The 21,297-nt window shown below is 38.6% G+C and overlaps 1 protein-coding gene across 3 annotated transcripts in view; it reads left to right on the top strand.

Annotated features, from left to right (window-relative positions):
* Nucleotides 1-18,461, top strand: part of RASA2 (RAS p21 protein activator 2) — a 125,725-nt gene extending 107,264 nt beyond the window's left edge. For all 3 annotated transcript variants that reach the window (XM_060099593.1, XM_060099591.1, XM_060099590.1), the window contains exons 20-24: nt 11,368-11,450; nt 12,105-12,313; nt 12,978-13,081; nt 13,777-13,966; nt 15,457-18,461. In XM_060099593.1, the coding sequence (XP_059955576.1) occupies nt 11,368-11,450; nt 12,105-12,313; nt 12,978-13,081; nt 13,777-13,966; nt 15,457-15,487 (617 nt within the window). In that variant the 3' untranslated portion in view covers nt 15,488-18,461. The remainder of the gene's footprint in view (nt 1-11,367; nt 11,451-12,104; nt 12,314-12,977; nt 13,082-13,776; nt 13,967-15,456) is intronic.
* Nucleotides 18,462-21,297: the final 2,836 nt, after the last annotated feature.

Below are 21,297 nucleotides of genomic sequence, written 5' to 3'. Positions count from 1 at the left end.
CAGCCTACAGAACTTCCATATGATATCAGTGTTCTAGCTCATATAACCTGTGGACAATATAAAAGAAGTTTCCATGATGTTTTAAACACGCATCTCAATACATTTAGGTTGATTTGGTTTTTACCTGCTCATATTTTCACACACAGGGCTCTGCAGTCTTTTTTTTCTTTAATAACTAAAGAACACCATTGATTTGTCTGTGCATTATATTCAACAGATATTTTATTGGGTGCCTGCTGTGTGCCAGATGTTGTTCCAAGCTCTGGAGAAAACAGTAGTGAACAAAACATACCAAAATCCTTACCCCCGTGGATCTTATAGTTTAGTAGTGATCGACAGTAAACAAGCAAACAAAAGAATTTTATACTATATGGGATGATTATAAATGAGATGAACAAAAATAAAGCAGGGAAGGGGAATAGAGAACTCAGGAGAGTTGCAATATTAAAAAGTCTAGTCAGGGAAGGCTTCACTGAGAAAGTGACATTTGAGCACAGACCTAAGGAGGGTGAGGGAGTGAGCTATGTGGATAAATTCGAGGTAGTAGTGATGCAGACATAGCTAACAGCAGCTGGTACAGAGGCCCTGAAACAGAGGTACACCTGGAGTATTCAGGAGACAAGAGAACGCTTTTGTGACTATAAAAAAAAAATGAATAAGGGAGTAATCACAGGAACTGAGATCAAAAAGACCATGGAGGAGCTAGATATTATAGGGCTTGTGGATCATTGAAAGAGTTTGAATAAGATGGCAGGGCACTGGAGAGTGATAAGCAAAGGAATGATATCATTTGAATTATGTTTTGATAGGATTGATCTCCCTTGCCATGTAGAGTGCTGTGTGGAGATTAGACTGAAGGGGGCAAGGAGACCAAGTAAGAAGCTACTGCACTAATTCAGGGGAGACAAGATAATGGCTTGGACCTGTTAGTAGCAACGGAGGTTGTAAAAATAGATCACATCTTGGATCTATTTTAAAGATAGTATTCACCAGATTTGCTATAGGGTCGGATATCAAGAGTAAGAGAAAGTCAAGGATAGCTCCAGGGATTTGGGCTTACACAAGTAGACTGATGAAGTTGCCTTTTTAAAAATAGACATGGGAGTTCTGGTAATAGTAGAGAAGCTTGTACTAGACTAACTCTCTCATAGATAACAACTAAAAACTTTGGCCAGAATATATAAAACAACTCTCTGAAGAATTTGACCCTTGGAAGATGAGAACTATGCTGGGTGAGATTTATGTTTATGTGGCTTTTCCCCCTGAGAGCACTCCCAATCTGTGCAGTATGAGGTGGCTAGAATTCAAACAGAAAGTCATAGTTTGCTTTTTTTTTTTTGGGGGGGGGGCACACCACATGGCGTGCGGGATCCTAGTTCCCCAACCAGGGATCAAACCCATGCCCCCTGCAGTGGAAGCATGGAATCCTAACCACTGGACCACCAGGGAATTCCCAGAAAGTCATAGTTTTATTGCCTTGAAATGGCAAAGGACAGAGTCCAAGGCTGCCAGAGAAGGCAGAAATTGAGGAGATTAAAAGGAGGAGCCTTCCAATCTGCTTTGAACTCCCCTGAAATCCTCAGCTGACTCGAACTGCTCATGCTAGGGGGAACTTCAGAGAGGCTAGTGAAAAGCAATAACTGAAAGATTAAAAAAGATGAGCAGAGATCTCAGCTGCTTTCCTCCTCAGAGACAGAGTTTGGAATTTTAGAAGGCGGTGGTTCAGAAGTAAAGACTATGCCCTAGGATTAAGAATTAACAAAGTATCGTATAAACAGAGTATAAAACCAAGCCTCAGAGTGATCAGCTAATGATGTAACTTTTCGAGGGAAGATAACTGAATCCAGAGTCTGTACAATGTATTATTCTTAGTGTCCAGTATACAGTGAAATATTAACAAGTTTGAGAAGAAACAGGAAAATACAACACTAGTCAAGAGAAAAAGCACTTAACAGACGCAGACCCCTATATGGTCTACATGTTGGAATTATCAGATATGCACTTTAAAGCTGTTATAAATATTTCAAGGCTTTAATGGAAAAGATAGTCATCATGATTAAAGAGATGGGGAATTCCAGCAAAAGAAAAAAATAGAAACTATAAAAAGGAATCAAATGGAAATCTGGAATTGAAAAGTACAACATTGTAAATGAAAAGTTTATTGGATGGGCTTAACAACGGTTTGGAGATGTCAGAAGAAAGATTCAGTGGACTTGAAGACAGATCAATGAGAATTATCCACTCAAAGAACACAGAGAAAAAATATTGGGAAAAATGAACAGAACCTTAGTGAGTTGTGGGACAGTATCAGGCAGTCTAACATATGCATGGTTGGTATCCTAGAAGCAGAATAGAGAAAGAGGCAGAAAAAAATACTAGAAGAAAAAATGGCCTGAAATTTCCCAGATTTGGGGAAAAACATAATACAGATCTAAGATCAGTGAACACCAAGCATAGTAAATACAAAGAAGACTACACTTAGACATATAATAATCAAACCAAAGATAAAGAGAGGAATCTCAAAAGCAGAGGAACAAAAGACAGATTACATACAGGAGAACAATACAAGTGACAGCTAACTTCTAACAAAAAGCAACCAAAGCCAAAAGACAGTGAAATGATGTCTTTCAAGTGCTGAAGGAAAAAAGCTCTCTACTTAGAACTCTAGTGAAAATTTCCTTCAAAAATGAAAATAATCCTTTAGGTAAGTTGTTAAGTAGACTTGCACTATATGAAATGCTAAAGGAAATTCTTCAGGCTGAAGTGACATAACACCTGATGGAAACTTAGATCTACAGGAAGGAATGAAGAGCACTGAAAATGGTAACTGTGTACATCAATGTAATCATGTCTGTCTGAATTTTTTAAAAAACAGCTGTTTAATGCAGAATTTATAACATTGAATTATAGCATTTATAACAAATTTAGATGTAGAATATATGACAATAGTAGCACCAGGGAAGGGGGTGGAGTAAATTATCGCAAGGATCATCTATTTTATGTGAAGTGACCCAAGAATAGTTTTAAGTAGACTGTAATGAGTTAAGGCTGTATATATTAATCTCTAGAAGAAAACTTTAAAGAAAAAAAGTATAACCCATCTCCTCTCCCCTGCACAAAAAATAAATTTAACAGGAGGGGAAGAACGGAGGAGCAAAAACCGGATGGGACAAATAGAAAACAAATAGCAAAATGATAGGTTAAGCCCAACGGTAACAAGTAATTAGAATACATGTAACATCATATCTAAGATCTGGAGCAAAGCAAGGATTATGCACTTCAGTCAGTTCTCTTCAGCATCGTATTGGAGGTTGTAAACAATGCAGTAAGACCCCTCCCCACCCAAAGAAGAAAAGGACGTATGGAGTTACGTAAAAAGTCCTAAGGAATCTTCACAACAACTGTTTGAACTGATAAGTGAATTTAGCAAGGTCTTGGGATACATGATTTGTATATACAGATCAGTTGTATTTGTATAAACTGGCATCAAAATGTTAGAAGATGAAATTTAAAAAATAATACCATTTACAGTAGCAACCCCCCCCTTCAAAAACACCCACTTAAAATACTTAGGATCATTTTTTTAAAAATAAGTATAAGACTTTAAAGAAAATTATAAAACATTGCTGAGATAAAATAAAGGAGATGCAAATAAAAGGAGACATACATCATGCTCGTGGATTTTAAGGTTCAATATTTTTTAAGAAGTCACTTCTCAAATTCATCTTGATTTTAACACAATCCCACTCCAAATCCCAAGTTTTTTGGGGTAAAAATTGATAAGTTGATTCTAAAATTGATGTCAATGGGAAAACAAAGGACTTAACATGGCTGAGCCAATGTTGAAAAAGTAGAACAAAGTTGGAGGACTAAGACTTACTAAGACTACTAATTACTAAGTAATTCAAGTCTGAAATTTTGGCATAAGAGCTAGAGAGATCAGTGAACAGACAAGAGTCCAGAAAGACACACACACATATATATGGTCAATTCAGTTTTGACAAAAGTGTCAAGACAATTCAATTGGGAAAGGAAAGTCTTTTCAACAGATGGTGCTGGAACAACTGGATAAACGAAGAGAAAACGAACTTCACCTTACCTCATACTACACACAAAATTTAATTCAAGATAAGAGGATCATAGGCCTCAGTGAAAACATAAGAGAATATCTTTGCAACTGTAGAGTATGCAGTGATTTCTTCGGATATCAAATGCACTAAACATCTTTTTAAGATAAATTGAACTTCATTAAAGTAAGACTTTCCCATTCTTTATATCATCACTCCTTTTTCTTTCTTTTTTGTTATGATAATGGGCATAAAATGTGTTGCTTGGCAGTTGAAATTTTTCAAGAGGTTGTTGGGATTTGAGTTTCTTTAAACCATAAGCTAATGTTTTTCACCAAATTTGGGAAATTTTTTACTTCAAATATTTTTTTTCTGTCCATTTTCTCTCCTTAGGACTCCAGATATACTTATTCAGTCATGCTTGATATTGTCTCACAGGTCTCTCTGAGACAGTTTGTCTTCTTTCCCTTATTTGTCTTCTTTCCCTTTTATCTTTGTTCTTTAGATTGGATAGTTTCTGTTTACATTCATGATTCATTTACCATCTCAAATCTTCTCTTCAGCTCATGTAGTGAATTTGTCATTCCATTTATTGTGCTTTTCAGCTCTAAAATTTGTTTGATTCTTTTTATGGTTTCACTTTTCCTGTTTAGAGTCCATATTTGTTCAGTCATTATTAGCATATTTTCCTTGAATTATTTGAACATATTTATAATAGTGGCTTTGCTCCCTAATAGAATAAATTCAACATCTGAGTCCACTTAGAGTCAGTTTCAGTTGGCTGCTTTCTTTCCCAAGTATGGGTCATACTTTTCCTGTTTCTTTCCACATCTTATTTTTTAGTTAAAAACTGGGCTTTGTAGGTAATACATTATAGTGTGTCTGGATTCTGTTTGTTCTTCTGAAGAACTCAGACTGCAACGTCTGTTCTGTGTGTGTGTGTGTCTGTCTGTCTGTCTGTCTCTCTTTATCTTTCTCTCTGTCAGTGTATAGCTGCTGTTGTCTTTGCTCAGATTTTTTTTTTTCCCTCATCCTAACTACCTCCCTAGGGCTCTCACCTGAGCTTGCTTAGTTTAGTGATCAGCCAGTGATTTGAGCATAGTGCTCAAATACCTGAAGCCAGTAAGTCTTCCACCCTTTATCACCTGAGCTGTTTGTGAGTCGGAACACATTCAAAGGCACAGTAAATTCACATGTCTCCCCAGGCTTTCCACTTTTGCCAGACTCTCTGGGATGGTCCACATACATGCATCTTTAGCAGTCAGCCAAGGATGTGGCAGGTTTATTATCTCAGCCTTTCTATAGCTCTCTTGTTTCCAAAATCTCACCCTTAAACTGAATTTGTAACCTCCAGCCAGTAAAGCTGTGAGTTTTCACTGATCTGGGGAATTATGGAAACACCTTCAGGGAGGAAGACTGTAAACGCACAGTTCTTATCCTATGCGGTAGCAGTTGTTTGTTGAGTAAACACGTCTCAGATTTTTACTTGCCTTTGGTTATTTTCCAGCGCTCTGAAGTGGTTGTTTTTAATAATTTGCCCAGTTGTTGGCTTTTTTTTTTTTTTTTTTTGCAGTACGCGGGCCTCTCACCACTGTGGCCTCTCCCGTTGCGGAGTACAGGCTCCGGACGCGCAGGCTCAGTAGCCATGGCTCACGGGCCCAGCCGCTCCGTGGCATGTGGGATCTTCCCAGACCGGGGCATGAACCCGTGTCCCCTGCATCGGCAGGCAGACTCTCAACCACTGCGCCACCAGGGAAGCCCAATTTGCCCAGTTTTATACTTACTTTCTAAGGAATGGAATTACTCAGCTTCCTTACACTACTATCAAAAGATAGATTCACAGTTATTTTATTTCATCTGTGTTCCTTGGGACCGATATATAGCTGGAATTCTGTTTTTCTTGGGGTGGTAATGATTTTTTAATGGAGATATAATTCACATAACCATAAAATTCACCTATTTAAAGTGTACAGTCCATTTTCAGTATATTCACAAAGTTGTGCAATCACCACTAGTCACAGCACATTTTCATCCCCCCAAAAAAGAAAACCTACACCCATTAACAGTCACTGCTCACTCCTCCCTTCTCCCGGCCCCTGGCAAACAAATCTGCTTTCTGTCTCTATGGATTTGCCTATTCTGGACGTTTCATGTAAATGGACTTAAACAATGTGTATGTAACCTTGTAAGACTGGGTTCTTTCACTTCGCATAATGTTTTCAAAGTTCATCTATGATATGGCATGAATCAGTACTTTATTCCTTTTATGGCTGAATAATATTTTGTTGTTTGGATATATTCCTGATTTTGTTTATCAGTTCATCAGTTGATGTACATTTAGATTGTATCCATTTTTTTAATAATGCTGCGAACATTCACATATATGTTTTTGTGTGGACATATGTCTTCAGTTCTCTTGGCTATGTACTTAGGAGTGGAATCAGTGAGTCCTATGGTAACTAACTTTATGTTTAACTTTTTGAGGAGGTAATGATGATTTGAACCTAAACTGGATTTTAGTTATTTAATAAGGAAATTTAATACACTCACATTTATTGTGATTACTGTAATTGCTACTTTGTTTTATGTTTTTTGTTTATTAGGCTTTTCTGTTTATTGAGGGTTTTTCTCCTGCCTTTTTAATTGGAATAATCAGTCCCACTCATGTTCATCCTGTCCTACCTAGTGAGAGAATTTGGGCATCCTATTTCTACTTTTAAATTGTTAACAGACAGGTTTAAACTTACATGTTTACCATGTTGTCTGCAGTTAATCACAGTCTCTGTTCAAGCTGAGAAAGAACATGAGCATGCTTTCAATTTATTTTTCCCTAGCGTCTACCTAATGAAGTCATCTGAAATTTTAGTACTAGGTTCTCTTGTTTCATTTTTTTAACATCTTTATTGGAGTATAATTGCTTTACAATGGTGTGTTAGTTTTTGCTGTATAACAAAGTGAATCAGGTATACGTATACATATATCCCCATATCTCCTCCCTCTTGCATCTCCCTTCCACCCTCCCTATCCCATCCTTCTAGGTGGACACAGAGCACCGAGCTGATCTCCCTGTGCTGTGTGGCTGCTTCCCACTATTTTACATTTGGTAATGTATATATGTCCATGCCACTCTCTCACTTCGTCCCAGCTTACCCTTCCCCCTCCCCGTGTCCTCAAGTCCATTCTCTATGTCTGTGTCTTTATTCCTATCCAGCCCCTAGGTTCTTCAGAACCTTTTTTTTTTTTTTTTTTTAGATTCCATATAGATGTGTTAGCATACGGTATTTGTTTTTCTCTTTCTGACTCACTGCACTGTAGGGTCCAACCACCTCACTACAAATAACTCAATTTCATTCCTTTTTCTTCTTTATCCATTCATCTGTTGATGGACATTTAGGTTGCTTCCATGTCCTGGCTATTGTGAATAGAGCTGCAATGAACATTTTGGTACATGTCTCTTTTTGAATTATGGTTTCCTCAGGGTATATGCCCAGTACTGGGATTGCTGGGTCATATGGTAGTTCTATTTGTAGTTTTTTAAGGAACCTCCATACTGTTCTCCATAGTGGCTGTATCAGTTTACATTCCCACCAACAGTGCAAGAGGGTTCCCTTTTCTCCCCACCCTCTCCAGCATTTATTGTTTGTAGAGTTTTTGATGATGGCCGTTCTGACCGGTGTGAGGTGACAACCCTCAGAATGGGAGAAAATATTTGCAAACGAAGCAACTGACAAAGTTGCTTAATTAATTAATCTCCAGAATATACAAGGAGCTCATGCAGCTCAACATCAAAAAACAAACACCCCAATCCAAAAATGGGCAGAAGACCCAAATAGACATTTCTCCAGAGAAGATATACAGATTGCCAACAAACACATGAAAGGATGCTCAACATCACTAATCATTAGAGGTTCTCTTGTTTCTTTTACCTTTTTATGTTTTAATGATTTTTCTAACCATGCTTATCAATTTTTCTGATTTCTTTGCCCAGCACTATTTTTGATATAACGTACTTGTCTTTTTCCTGAATTCTTACTTATTTTGCAGGAGTATGTTCTCAAAGAATTATTTCAGGTAGGCATTAGGGCTGATAAATTTTCTGAGTCCTTGCATGAGTCCTTGCATATTTTAAAAAAAAAGTCTATTTTACCCTTACACTTGAATAAGTTAGATCGGATTTAAAATCATTTCCCACAGAACTTTTTTTTTTTTTTTTCTTTTTGCGGTATGCGGGCCTCTCACTGTCGTGGCCTCTCCCGTTGCGGAGCACAGGCTCCGGATGCGCAGGCCCAGCGGCCATGGCTCACGGGCCCAGCCGCTCCGCGGCATATGGGATCCTCCCAGATTGGGGCACGAACCCGTATCCCCTGCATCGGCAGGCGGACTCTCAACCACTGCGCCACCAGGGAGGCCCTCCCACAGAACTTTTAAGATACTTCTCCATGGTTTGCTAGTTTCCTTTGTTGCTGGTGAGAATTTTGGTGTCATTCTGATTCTTAGCCTTGATTCTTCTCCCTAGAAACTCTTAGGATTTTTCTTTACTCTTCAAGCTCTAATATTTTACTGCCCAGTGTCTAAGTATTACCTTTCTTCCATCCTGCTCAGCACTTGATGGATCCTTTCAATCTGAAGTTTTATACCTTTATCCTTGGGACATTTTCATTGGTAATTTTACTCTGAACACTCTTTCTGTTCTGTTTCTGGAATGCTTATTAGACAGGTACCAAAACTTCTAAGTTCATCCATCATGGCTCTTAACATTTTTATTTTCTGTTTCTTTGTGCTTTTGTACTATATATTTAGAGTCCTCAGTAAAATCTTCCATCTTACTAATTCACCTTGCAATTCATTCCAATTGACATTATCAACTGAAATTAACTCTAATAACATCATATGTGCCTGGAGCAGTGCACTTTCTTTACATATGCTGTATTGTCCAGAAATGAACAAATACAGCAATTCTAGGATATGGGCATGCTTTTGTGTATTCAACAAATCTAAAGATAGAAACTTCCTGCAAAATTTTTAAATTCTCTGCAATCTCTGTGGTGCCCCATGTAGATTAGTACCGAAAGACATGTCTCCTTTGCCCCCTCATTTATTATACCCCTGATTTCCTCAGATGTTATTCTCTTTGTTGTATGTGTGTCTCCTCCAGAGTGCTGATTTTCCTCATCTGTTTGGTGATTTTTTTTGGCGATTTGCTTATCTTTGTGTTACAGTCCATTCACCTGCTTGCGTGTTCAGTAGCTTACAGCCAGTGATTTCGAGGGAGGGACAGGACGAGCTGCTGAGGGGCAAGGGTGCTAGTGCTTGTCTTCTGGCGTGGATGCTTTCAACAACCTGTGGCAGCCCTGCTTTACAGCCCAGTACGCATCCTTACTGCTTTAGCCTGGGGCTATGCCTCTGTTGACTGCTGCTTAGCACAAGGTGGCGGGGCGAGGGGGGCGGTGAGGACCTAACTGACCCAGCTGTTGCAGATGCAGCGTACCAATCAGTCATCCTGATGTGACTGTCATCACACATGTCTGAATGTGTTCCCCCTCGCCCCGCCAACTGTCTTGTGTCCATTGACTCTGGCTTGAAGCTTTTCTAAACCAGTCCTCCTTTTACAGATGTCTTTTCCTACGTGTGGTTTGGGTTGTGGCTTCTTCCAGTTTACTCCCTTCCCCACTCCCCACACCTCCTCATAAATTTGATCTTGTAGCTAGTAGCTCCCAGGACACGGTTGATAGTCTTTTCTTATTTTCCCATGTATATATAATTTGTATTTGTTGAATTGAAATGTCGTTTCCGCAGAAAAGTTTTCCCTACCTGCCCAGTTTAAAGTAACTTCCCAGCTACTTTCTATCATGTCGCCTTGGGTTGTTGTCATCATAGCATTCATCTCTACCTGATATTTGTCTTTCGTCAGTCTTTCCAGACCTAAATGCAAACTTCATTAGGGGCCTTATGCGTTCTGTTTACTCCTGTATCCCAAGTGGTTACAGGACAGTGTCTGGTATATAGTAAACATTCAGTGTGTGATAGTTGAATTAAGTGACTTTATCTTTTTTAAAAAATTGTATATCACATCTTCTTGAATTACACAAATTTTAGATTTTACATCAGGAACCAGGCTTAGCAAATACTCTGTTAACCTCTCTGTTCAAGAAAGAAAACCTTTATTAATCAAATTAGTGTCTTTGACCAAAAAGCTATACATTAATCCATGGATAATATAAAGGTCTTAGCCTCCATCACTCAACCCAAATGTCATTAAAGCAAAGTTTGGTGGAAGGGGAAGCAAAGCTTTGATTTTCTAAGAACATTACAAAATGATCAGAAAAAGTCATAATTATATTTGCTTATAGTTTCTATGACTATATGAATGTAGTTTATTCTCAAGTAAATTGTAAGTTGAAATGCTTCATATCCTCATGCCATCTTATTATGAAGCTCTTTTAGAGAACCCAAATTTCCAAATTCTTTTTTTAAAAAATATTTATTGATTTATTATTTTTGGCTGTGTTGGGTCTTAGTTGCGGCACACAGGATCTCCAGTTGTGGCATGCAGGCTCAGTAGTTGTGGCGCTTGGGCTTAGTTGCCCCGTGGCATGTGGGATCATAGTTCCCCGACCAGGGATTGAACCCACATCCCCTGCATTGGAAGGTGGATTCTTAACCACAGGACCACCAGGGAAGTCCCCAAATTCTTAAATTAGGTTAATGATTAACTCTACCGAATAAAATTTTACTTTTATTTCCTGTATCTCTTAGAGTAAATTTGGTAGCTCTAGTCAGCTGACCAGCCATTATGTGATAGTAATGAACAATTTTTCAATTTCAAATCATTGTTTTGAAGGTTAATTCCTTAATTAAATATTTGATTGGAAAAGCAGAAAAATCCACTTAGATACAGTCAGATTCATTGTTTATTTAATAACTCCATGAAAGAAAATTCCACGTTTCCGCAAGTTTTGAGTAGACCTTTATTGCTAAGTATAGTCCCCACATAATTAATGTTACAAATATAATAACATTTTTATTTTCTACATGGAGATCAGATTTATTCCCTCATTTTTCCTTGCAAATGTTTGAATTTTATTTTTAAAAAAATAAAGAGGAAGTCACATAGAAAACAATCAAAATTCATTTGTTCCACAAAACAAAGGATACTTATATATGCACCATTTGGAAATCTGTAAGTTTCTTATACACCTACCATCAAGAGAACGATCTTAAATCTTATAGAGTTAACCTCTCACCTCTATAATTTTGATGGAAATTATTTTAATTTTATCCTACTTCTTTTATAATTTAGGCAAAGATGCAATTTACACGATTCCAGTGAAAAACATTCTTGCTGTGGAAAAACTGGAAGAGAGCTCTTTCAACAAGAAAAATGTAAGTTACATAATTTAAAGCTTTTTAAAGTGCATATATTACTTAGCTGGAAATTTAAAAAGAGGTTTATTTTAGTATTTGTTATTAATCATTAATATCTTATAATTGGTGGCTAGAAATCTGTCTTAAACTTGTCCATTATTGTTGATGCTTTATGTAGTCTGCCTCCCCTGTTAAGTTAAAGGTACTTTTCTCAATATTTGCATATTCTCAAACTTCTCAGCTTGACATGCAAGTCTCTAAGAGTATAGTCCCGACCAGCCTGTGCAGCCTTATCTTCTGCTACCCTTCAGTACATACCAGTACACTCAAGTCAGCCAAGATGATTTCCTTGTTTCTATTTTCCCACTGCTTTGTCTTTACTCATACTTCTTTCCTCCATCTGAAATTCTGTCCCTTTATTCCTGATTATATGATAGTTCCTTCCTTTGGATTTGTGCGATTTCTAAAAATTATACTCTGTTGTACCGTTTAGTACCATGTGACTCAGACAGTCCCAGGGACTAACTTGCTTGAAACATAATAGTTTATAAGATACCTGAGCAACAGTTACCTAGCCAAGCAAACTAGATTTCTCTTATGTACCTTTTTGTGTTTTGTACTGTTTGGTTTTTAGACTCTGTCACTAACTTTTTGTCTTAATTGCCTATGAAGATGTTCCAAGTGATACACACGGAGAAACCACTCTATGTCCAGGCAAATAATTGTGTGGAAGCTAATGAATGGATAGATGTCCTCTGCAGGGTGAGCCGATGCAATCAGAACAGGCTCAGCTCTTACCATCCCTCTGCATATCTGAACGGAAACTGGCTCTGCTGTCTGGAGACCAGTGAAAACGCTCTCGGCTGCAAGCCATGTACTGCGTAAGTTTCTTGTTGATTAAAGAAGCAATGTTTTAAATGTGTTATAGTCATACAGTGGAATATTATTCAGCCATAAAATGGACTGAAGTCCTGATACATGCACAGATGAACCTGGAAAAGATGCTGAGTGAAAGAAACCAGACACAAAGGCCATATACTGTATGATAACATTTACATAAAGTATCCAGAATAGGTAAATTTATAGAGAAAGAAAGTAGATTCGTGGTTGTGAGGGACCAGAGGGAGGGAGGAATGGGGAGTACTAATGAATACAGGTTTCTTCTGGGGACGATGAAAATGTTCTCAAATAAATTGTGGTTGCACAGGTCAAAAAATAAAAACAGGGCAATGTTTAAATAGATGTGCAAACTTGAGCAAGCTACCGAGGACGAAGGGCTTAGCCCTGTAGACTTAAAAAGTAATGGGATGAAGCACAGGTAATGAAAGTGGTTTCACTTTTAAAATTCCCTTCCTTTCGGTTAGAGTCGCATAATGACCAAACCTCTCTTGGCCCTATTTTATTTAATTATCAAATTAGACTAGATTCCTAAGGTTCCTTCTGCAAAATTCTGTGGTTCTATTTTCAGTCTCAAACCATCAAAAGTCTTTAGTATGTTAACAAAGTGATATTTTTCCAATGTCTTTGATTTCATTTTTACCATAGAGGTGTCCCTGCAGACATCCAAATAGATATTGATGAAGACAGAGAAACAGAAAGAATTTATTCCCTTTTTACCCTCAATTTACTTAAGCTGCAGAAAATGGAAGGTAACTATACAATTAAAATACTTTTATATAACCATGATCCTTCATTACCAATGCCTGAAGTGTTGCTTTGGCATTTTCTTAAAGTCAAAGATACCTCATAGATTTACCAAAATGTTACTTATATGAAAGTTGACAAACTCCCAAAGGGAGCCTTTTTCATAGATATTCATCAAGTAAAAATACTGTTTTTGAATAAATGTGATTATCATAATTAATAAAATATATGTATTTTGGTTATCTATGCATTTCCAGGGGAGATCTTCCCAGCTTGAGCCCCTTGAAAAGTTTTTTTTTTAATAAATTATTTTATTTTTGGCTGCATTGTGTCTTTGTTGCTGTGCGCAGGCTTTCTCTAGTGTGGTGAGCAGGGGCTACCCTTGGTTGCGGTGCACGGGCTTCTCATTGCAGTGGCTTCTCTTGTTGCGGAGCACGGGCTCTAGGCACACGGGCTTCAGTAGTTGTGGCTCGCAGGCTCTAGAGCGCAGGCTCAGTAGTTGTGGCGCACGGGCTTAGTTGCTCCACGGCATGTGGGATCTTCCCGGACCAGGGCTCGAACCCGTGTCCCCTGCATTGGCAGGCAGATTCTTAACCACTGCGCCACCAAGGAAGCCCGAAAAGTTCTTACTTATACTATCAATAGAAATTACATTTAATGAATTTAGTTGTCTGATCAGAGATTTTATTGCTTCTTGTAGAGGCTTGTGGAACTATAGCAGTCTATCAAGGACCACAGAAAGAGCCTGATGACTATTCTAACTTTGTAATCGAGGATTCTGTAACAACCTTTAAGACAATTCAACAAATAAAAAGCGTCGTAGAGAAGCTAGATGAACCTCATGAAAAGTATAGGAAGAAAAGATCAAGTAGTGCAAAATATGGGAGCAAGTAAGTATTTTTAAGATACTTTCAACATTTTCCAACATAGTTTGAGATTGCCTCTGCTACCCTGTACTCACACCTGAAGTGCAGGCCTCCTGCTTACCTTCGTCTTTCAAAACCGGCTCAGAACCTTTCTCTTGTGCAGAAATCTCCCTGGCCACTCATACAGGGATCTTTGTCTTTTTCAATTCTGGTAACATTTCATTATATTGGTGCAGTACTTCGTCATCACTTTTTAATGTTATATTTCAATGTAATCTTTGAACTGAATACTTAGTAGTTTTCTGTTTTTGTTTTGTTTTGCTGATCCTCTTCCTTCTATATCTCTTACAGTACCTTTATACATACTAAGTAGTAGAATAAAAGGATCAGCTACGTAGTGCTGGAAGTAGTTTATAGTTGATGCTTTGGATCCATCTCAGATGCAGATGGGCACTGGTGGAAACAGCAGCATGAGTTAATATTTATTAAGGAGCTTACTCCTTACTACTGGGCACTGTACCTAGTACTTTACATTGCATCAGTTAGATAGTTTTTAGCAGCAAGTAACAGAAAATCCCAATTTAAGTGGCTTAAGTAATAGGACATTTTTTAACCTCAGAAATTAAGTCCCGATTTCTACAATCGGTTAGCTCAGCTCAACAGTGTCATCAAGGACGATCCAGCCGCTCAACCATCTTCAACAAGATGATTTCTGTCTTCCTCAAACTTGTCCCCTCATGGTTACAGCTGGGCTGCAATAGTTCAGAGCCCCACATTTTTAATAATAGCAACCAGGGGCAGAAAAAGCTACTTCCTCCTCAAGAGGAAGGAAACCTTGCCCAAAGTTACCCCTAGCTTCCCCTGAAACACAGGGCTGCCCAGTACTAGCACTAGAGTCAGGTTTCGATTTGCACAGAGGTAGATAGGGAGAGATGGTTCTTGGACCAGCAACGAAGTGTTTGCCACAATGCACACTCTCTCATTGATCCTCACATCAGCCCAACAGGGTTATATTCCCATTTCACAACTAGAGAAACCGAGGCTCAGGAAAGTTAAGTGTCTTGCACAAGGTCATACGGCTGATTAAGGAGGGGCTTTGAATCTTGGCCCTGCTATTTTTACTTTTTTTTTTTTTTACCTATGCGGATTGATAATTATATATATTTTATAAACAATAAAAATCAGTTTGACAGGTATAAATATTTGTGTTCTCCCTAGCTAGAAGGCTCAGTACATTAGGAAGATTAGTGTAAGCATCCTAATACTGTCTTTCCTACATTCGTATACTTCGTTCTCTTCCAACAGTAGTAATCCAGTTTTCTTGGAGCCCTGGCAGGTTTCCATATGAGGTCCTCGTCAATGCTTGACCATCCTTCTTAAATAGCATTCTCCCCCTGTAGCCACACACACTCCCCCTGTACCCACACCCCCTTTCCCAGCTGTATTTTCCTCTGTTAAAAAATACCAGTCTCTCTTGTACTAAATATTTTATCTGTTCATCTTATTTCCTCTAGGGAAAATCCAATTATTGGGAAAACATTTTAGAGTTTGACCAGTTGACTCAGAAGAACTGGAAAATATTATTTTTGTTGGAGTTTTTTAATTCATCCTATATTTTGTTCATCGTATTTAAGAATGAACCTTGGCTTCACTGTCACCTGCATTCACCTTGTATTTAATATTTAATAATTGAACTTAACTGTGTGGGCATCCTGGTATTGATGTGTTCCTAGAGAAGTGAAAACCCAAGATCCCCTTCATGTCTTACGTGTCGAAAGCCATGTTTCTGCGACTTCTTTTTAACAGAAAGCATCTTCCTAAAGAGGCTTTGTAACAAAAGGAGCACTCCTCCATAGCAAGAAACCATTTCTCCCTGTAACTCTGTGTTCTGTGGGCTGTTCACTACCATTAGCGCCTGCTCTATACGGCCAACACTGTGTTTTACTGGAATATTCCAATCCATGACTATGCAGAGCTTTCCATTTAGTTCATCTAGACCCTCCCTCTTCCAAAAAAAAAAAAGATCTCTTTCGGTCCATTGGTCATTACAGATTACACTAGGAACAGCGACAGAAGTGTTAGAAAACTGCCAGGGTATCCTTGAAAGCTGGTAGATCTTTTGTCTATTTCGAGATGATGTAAACAGAACTCAGATAGGAGAAATCAGGGAACATGTACTATTGTCTGCATCTTGTTTACATTTGGGATGAGTGACGGCAGATGAAATAAAATGAGACCACTTAATTTTTTTCATTATTTAAACATCAGGTACTCATTTTCTTGATTTGCGAGTTCAGGTTAATGTGACTTCTAAGGACTTCACTTTTGAAAAAGAAGAGAAAGTAAACAATGGGAAAAGGTGGTGGTAAACTCACTCCACTTCACTCATTACTCCATTATTATAAGGGCCACCACCACAGGACGCCCTCCTCCCAGCGTGAGGCTGAGATCTAACTCGAGAACAGTCACTCGGCGCACTTTACTCATCTGGGCCACCCCAGATTATACTTTAGATACTCTGTGGTATCTAATCTTTATGATCAGTTGAATGATCAGTGTTTAAGTCTAGAAATAGTGCTTTCCTGAAAATGTTTATATTTCACTGCTGTTTTCTTATTGCCTGCTAGCCAAATGGAATTTGGGCAAGCAACTGTTTGAATCCTGTTTTTCCCTAATTTACTTTTATCCTAAAAATCATAACTGTAAATAAGCAATTGAAGCGAGTTGCCACCTTGAAGTTAAGAGGTATGCACTTTGCTTCATCAGTATTAAAAACCATGGTACTCTTATTTTGTCTTTTTAAATTCAAAACATTTTCTAAGTGTGGTACTTTGAACCTTGGAGTATTTTACATGTTTCTGTTTAAAACTGTGACTACTTATTAATGTAAATCTAGCTAGTAGTGCTTTTTTTGTTTCCCTGAGCATAAGCTATATTTCAAGGTATACTTTGCCAATTATGTTATTGGTAACTGTTTTTAAATTATAATGTTACTAGGTAATTATTTTTAAAGACCATTCGCACACAGTCATCAAAGTTGTTCCATAAATGATTATAATGGAGCAATGTTTCTAATGTACAAGTCTCTAAAGGACTTGTAAAAATCAGTTGGTTTTATTTAAGAATCAGTCCTAGTCTGCATTATGGTAGGTCATTGCTGGCCCATTTTAAAGACAGGTTTGAAAAGTCTTTTAAATTTCATGAGCTTGTAGATTCCATAAACTACACTGATTCATCATTGTGAAAGAATTTTACCATTTAATAAATTTCTCACTTTTAAATTTCATTCAGATTGAAATTTCATTTTAAGGGTCTCTGAATGTCTGCCTGGAAAGGCCATGTGAGCATTGCCAGGTACCACTCATTACTCTCTAGTGGCTTCTTTAGTTATAGTCTTCTAATATTTCTAACGTCAAGCCCTCAGTTAGGACGGTTCTTAAAGATCACAGCGTTCTCAAAGGGACCAAGGCTGTGTGAATACGTAACTCAGAATTTGAAGAGTTCAGTTACTAGTTATTTTCTTCACATGACACTTTTTAAACAGCCAGTTTGACTGGAATTAACCACCTTGGCATAGCCTAAAAACAAGTAATATGACATGAAATTTTCTTTGAAAGTCTTCTGAAATAAGAGGCCATGTCAGTGGGACCCCAAAATAACCAAGGTACTTACTTGCTTCCAAGGGGCTCCTCATTCCTCTGCTGTTACTTATGAGTACTTTGATTTTTACTACCTGATATGCTTTCTCTGCCTTTTCTAAACTTGAAAAAAATACATGGCAGCTCACTTTACCCTAAAACCCTGAAAACCCCAAGAAGAAAAGAAAAGGATGATATGGAGAAACTCTTGCCATAAATGCCAATTCTGGTTCTTAGTTTAGCCATTTCTATCATTTGAAATTATGCTGGTATGTTGCTTGTTTTGTTGTTATCGTTTGTTTTGTTCTTCATTTAGCTTTGTTTTTTTTAATATTCATTTAATATGATAATGGGCAATAGCAACATTTTTTTACTCCCAGGAATATAATTTATCAAACTGAACTATTTTCTTTGCCAAAGAAAAGAAATTTGTTTGTTTATCATGGGTAGTGGTTAAGTGTCAAAACAAGGCTTTCCGTATTGTACAAAAAAAGATGATGAATGATGTGGCTTTTGTTTTTGTTTCTGAAGCCATTCATTTATCAGAAAGGCTCATTCATGCCAGATTTTAGAAGACAGATTTCTTTGTTTTTTGTTTGTTTTTTTTTTTTTTTTAAGTAAAAGCACCTTTAATTTGTTCTAATGGTACATCCTGTAAAGACAAAATGCTACAAAGCCTTTTAGGTGTCCTTACAGTATGTGAAAAATACAGGACTCATTCTAGAGTTAAATTGCCAGTCTTGATGGATATTATCTGCTTCCATTTTTATTAACTTTTGGAAATTAACGTTGCTAGTAAATATTGGTTTTTACAGTGTCCAGTTTGAAAATGTAAGTTATCAAAACTTAATGTAGTGAATTTGTGTAACCATGTTGTATTGTTGAGAATGTATTTTTATTTAAATTTTATTTTCTTATCAAAATATTATAAAAATTAAGAACTTTTGTAGCTGTCGCTTGGAAATAACTCAAATAAATTACAAGAAGCCTGTCCCCTCTTGGTGTGACCTTACTTTCTCACTGATGTAAGAATTTCTTCTCATTTAAAATTATCGTACCTCACCTATTAGGAAGGGAATAGCAGAAGTGAGGAGTCCTCAGTAACAAAGAGCAAACCATCTGGAAAGGGTGCAGTCGTCTTCTGCATTTATCTAGGCTGGTTTTTGATGGACTGAGGTCCTCATTTATTCACTCAGCAGACTTGTTTTGAAGACCTACAGTGTGCAGGTGCTGTGAAGGGTCCCATCATTCCCTAGAGCCGTGCACATCTGGTGTGTGGGCATACATCCCCCTCTTTTCTTTTTTTTTTTTTTTTTTGCTGTACGCGGGCCTCTCACTGCTGCGGCCTCTCCCGTTGCGGAGCACAGGCTCCGGACACACAGGCCCCGCGGCCATGGCTCGCGGGCCCAGCCGCTCCGCGGCATGCGGGATCCTCCGGGATCGGGGCACGAACCCGCGTCCCCTGCATCGGCAGGCGGACTCTCAACCACTGCGCCACCAGGGAGGCCCATCCCCCTCTTTTCTGAGTGAATGGTTCAGAGCTGACTTGCACCCCCAACGAGAGAAGCCAGGATCTTCCCCATTAGTGCCTCCTCAGCAGCCTCTTAGGATCCTCAAATCAACCTCCATAAAACCTAGTCCCTGCAGCTCCAGAGAAACTGAAGGTTAACAAAGAGGAAGGAATAGGGTTCTGACTCTCTAAGCATCTTGTTTTTACTGAAATACCAGAATCCCACTCATACTAGCCCATGTATTAGAATAGACCTTAGAAAAACCAGTAAGGACACAGTTGAACTCAACAACATCAATCAACTGGATACAATGCACATCTGTAGACTGGTTCCTTCAAAAGAAAAAAAAAAGAAAAGAATAGACCTTAGAATAGAAACATCAGAGGGTTCTGTATGGGTTCTATTCTATGACATAACAGACTAGTTCTTTAAAGAGAGAGGGGGCAATACTTCTGTTGGGTTTCTCTTTAAGTTTCATGACTCCAAAACAAGAGACACCTAAGGCCAAGCAGAGTCCTTTTATGTTCCATTGGCTGATGTAAGTTCCTCTACTGCCCCAAGTCTCAATGACCAGTGTGGCCCTTCAGAGAATACCTGCATTGGATAGACATGACGTACTTCAAAAATAAACTGATCCAGGGCTTCCCTGGTGGCGCAGTGGCTGAGAGTCCGCCTGCCGATGCAGGGGACACGGGTTCGTGCCCCGGTCCGGGAAGATCCCACATGCCGCGGAGCGGCTGGGCCCGTGAGCCATGGCCGCTGAGCCTGCGCGTCCGGAGCCTGTGCTCTGCAACGGGAGAGGCCACAACAGGGAGAGGCCTGCGTACCACAGAAAATAAATAAATAAATAAATAAATAAATAAACTGATCCATGTCCAGAGACCTCGGGTTGTCATTCCTCAGATGTATCTTCACCTGAGGTTTAGTCTTTTGTGGCCAAAAGTCTCATTCATTGGCTTGTCATTTTGCCATGTGACTTCTCAGTTTGGTGAACCATTTGCCATCATATTTTAAGCTTATACCTAGATTTTATATTAACAGCAGAGAAGGTAACCTGTTTAAAGTCCTATTAAGATTCATTCAGTTTTCTGCCTTGTATGTTAAATCCTTTTTATTTCATACTATCAAAGCCTTTGCTGTCTTTGCATTTATCTACTTTTTGACATGGTCTTAGATACATGAAGTTTTTGCTCATCAAGGAAAATTCTGTCTGGAGTGAACAATATTGTTTTCCAAATTTAACGTTTCTCAACTCCACCCAGAACTGAGAAGGCCACACTGCAATGTTACAGAAGCACCCATCATTTTAGTCAGACTCAATGCAGTGTGGGGTAAGTGACCCCTCGAGAGGCCTATCAGAATCTCCCTGAGGAGAGAGAGGGCTCAGGTGTAGTTTGAAAAGGCATGAGTCAATATGATTTTTATACTTGAAAATGCAAAAGACACCTATTTTTGTAATTCATAGAACAGAAAAGTCAACAAAATATTGACTGGTACAAATAGCATAGGTGAGACCATGATTCTCACCTGAAGGCCCTTTGCAATATGGAGCTTGAGGTATTTGTGTTAATGTGGGACATTTGTTTTCAAAGTTTGGGAAACACTGGAATATGGGCTAAATTCCAAATCCTGATCCCAAGTCTCTTATTAAACTGTACATCAGAAGTAGCTGTCAGGAGTAAAACTACAACCAAAATCACTGCCTCCTTGGAGTTTGCATTCTGGGGCAAGACGGAAGATTAAACAAACAGGTAAAATATGTCAGATGGTGATAAGTATTATGGAGCAAAGTAAAGCGGGGAAGGGAGACGGAGTGCTGCATGTGGGGCCGGGAGGGCTGGGAGACGGTTTAAAATTAGGTGGTCAGACAGGCCCTCACAAGGTAGGTGACATTCGAACAAAGATCTGAAGAAGGTGAGCAAAGGGAGCCTTAAGGATATGAGGGGAAAGATCCTCCCAGGCAGAAGAAAGAAAATGTGTGGTGTGCTCGAAACAGCAAGGAGATTAGTGTGACCAGAGCGAAATGAGTGAGAGAGGGACTGGGATGCCTGGGATGAGAGACCATTTTGAGCAGTGGAGTAATGTGGTGGACTTGGCTTGTTTGGATTGCTCTGGCTGCTGTGTTGAGAAAGGTCTTGCAGGCATAGGCGGCAGCAGGAGATTGGGTAGGCTAGCAGCCTATTCGTGTGAGATTCGTATGGAACCA

This window comes from Mesoplodon densirostris, chromosome 5 (genome assembly GCF_025265405.1).
Source record: "Mesoplodon densirostris isolate mMesDen1 chromosome 5, mMesDen1 primary haplotype, whole genome shotgun sequence".
NCBI classification, from domain to species: domain Eukaryota; kingdom Metazoa; phylum Chordata; class Mammalia; order Artiodactyla; family Ziphiidae; genus Mesoplodon; species Mesoplodon densirostris.
This window is presented reverse-complemented; position numbering and strand designations above follow the sequence as displayed.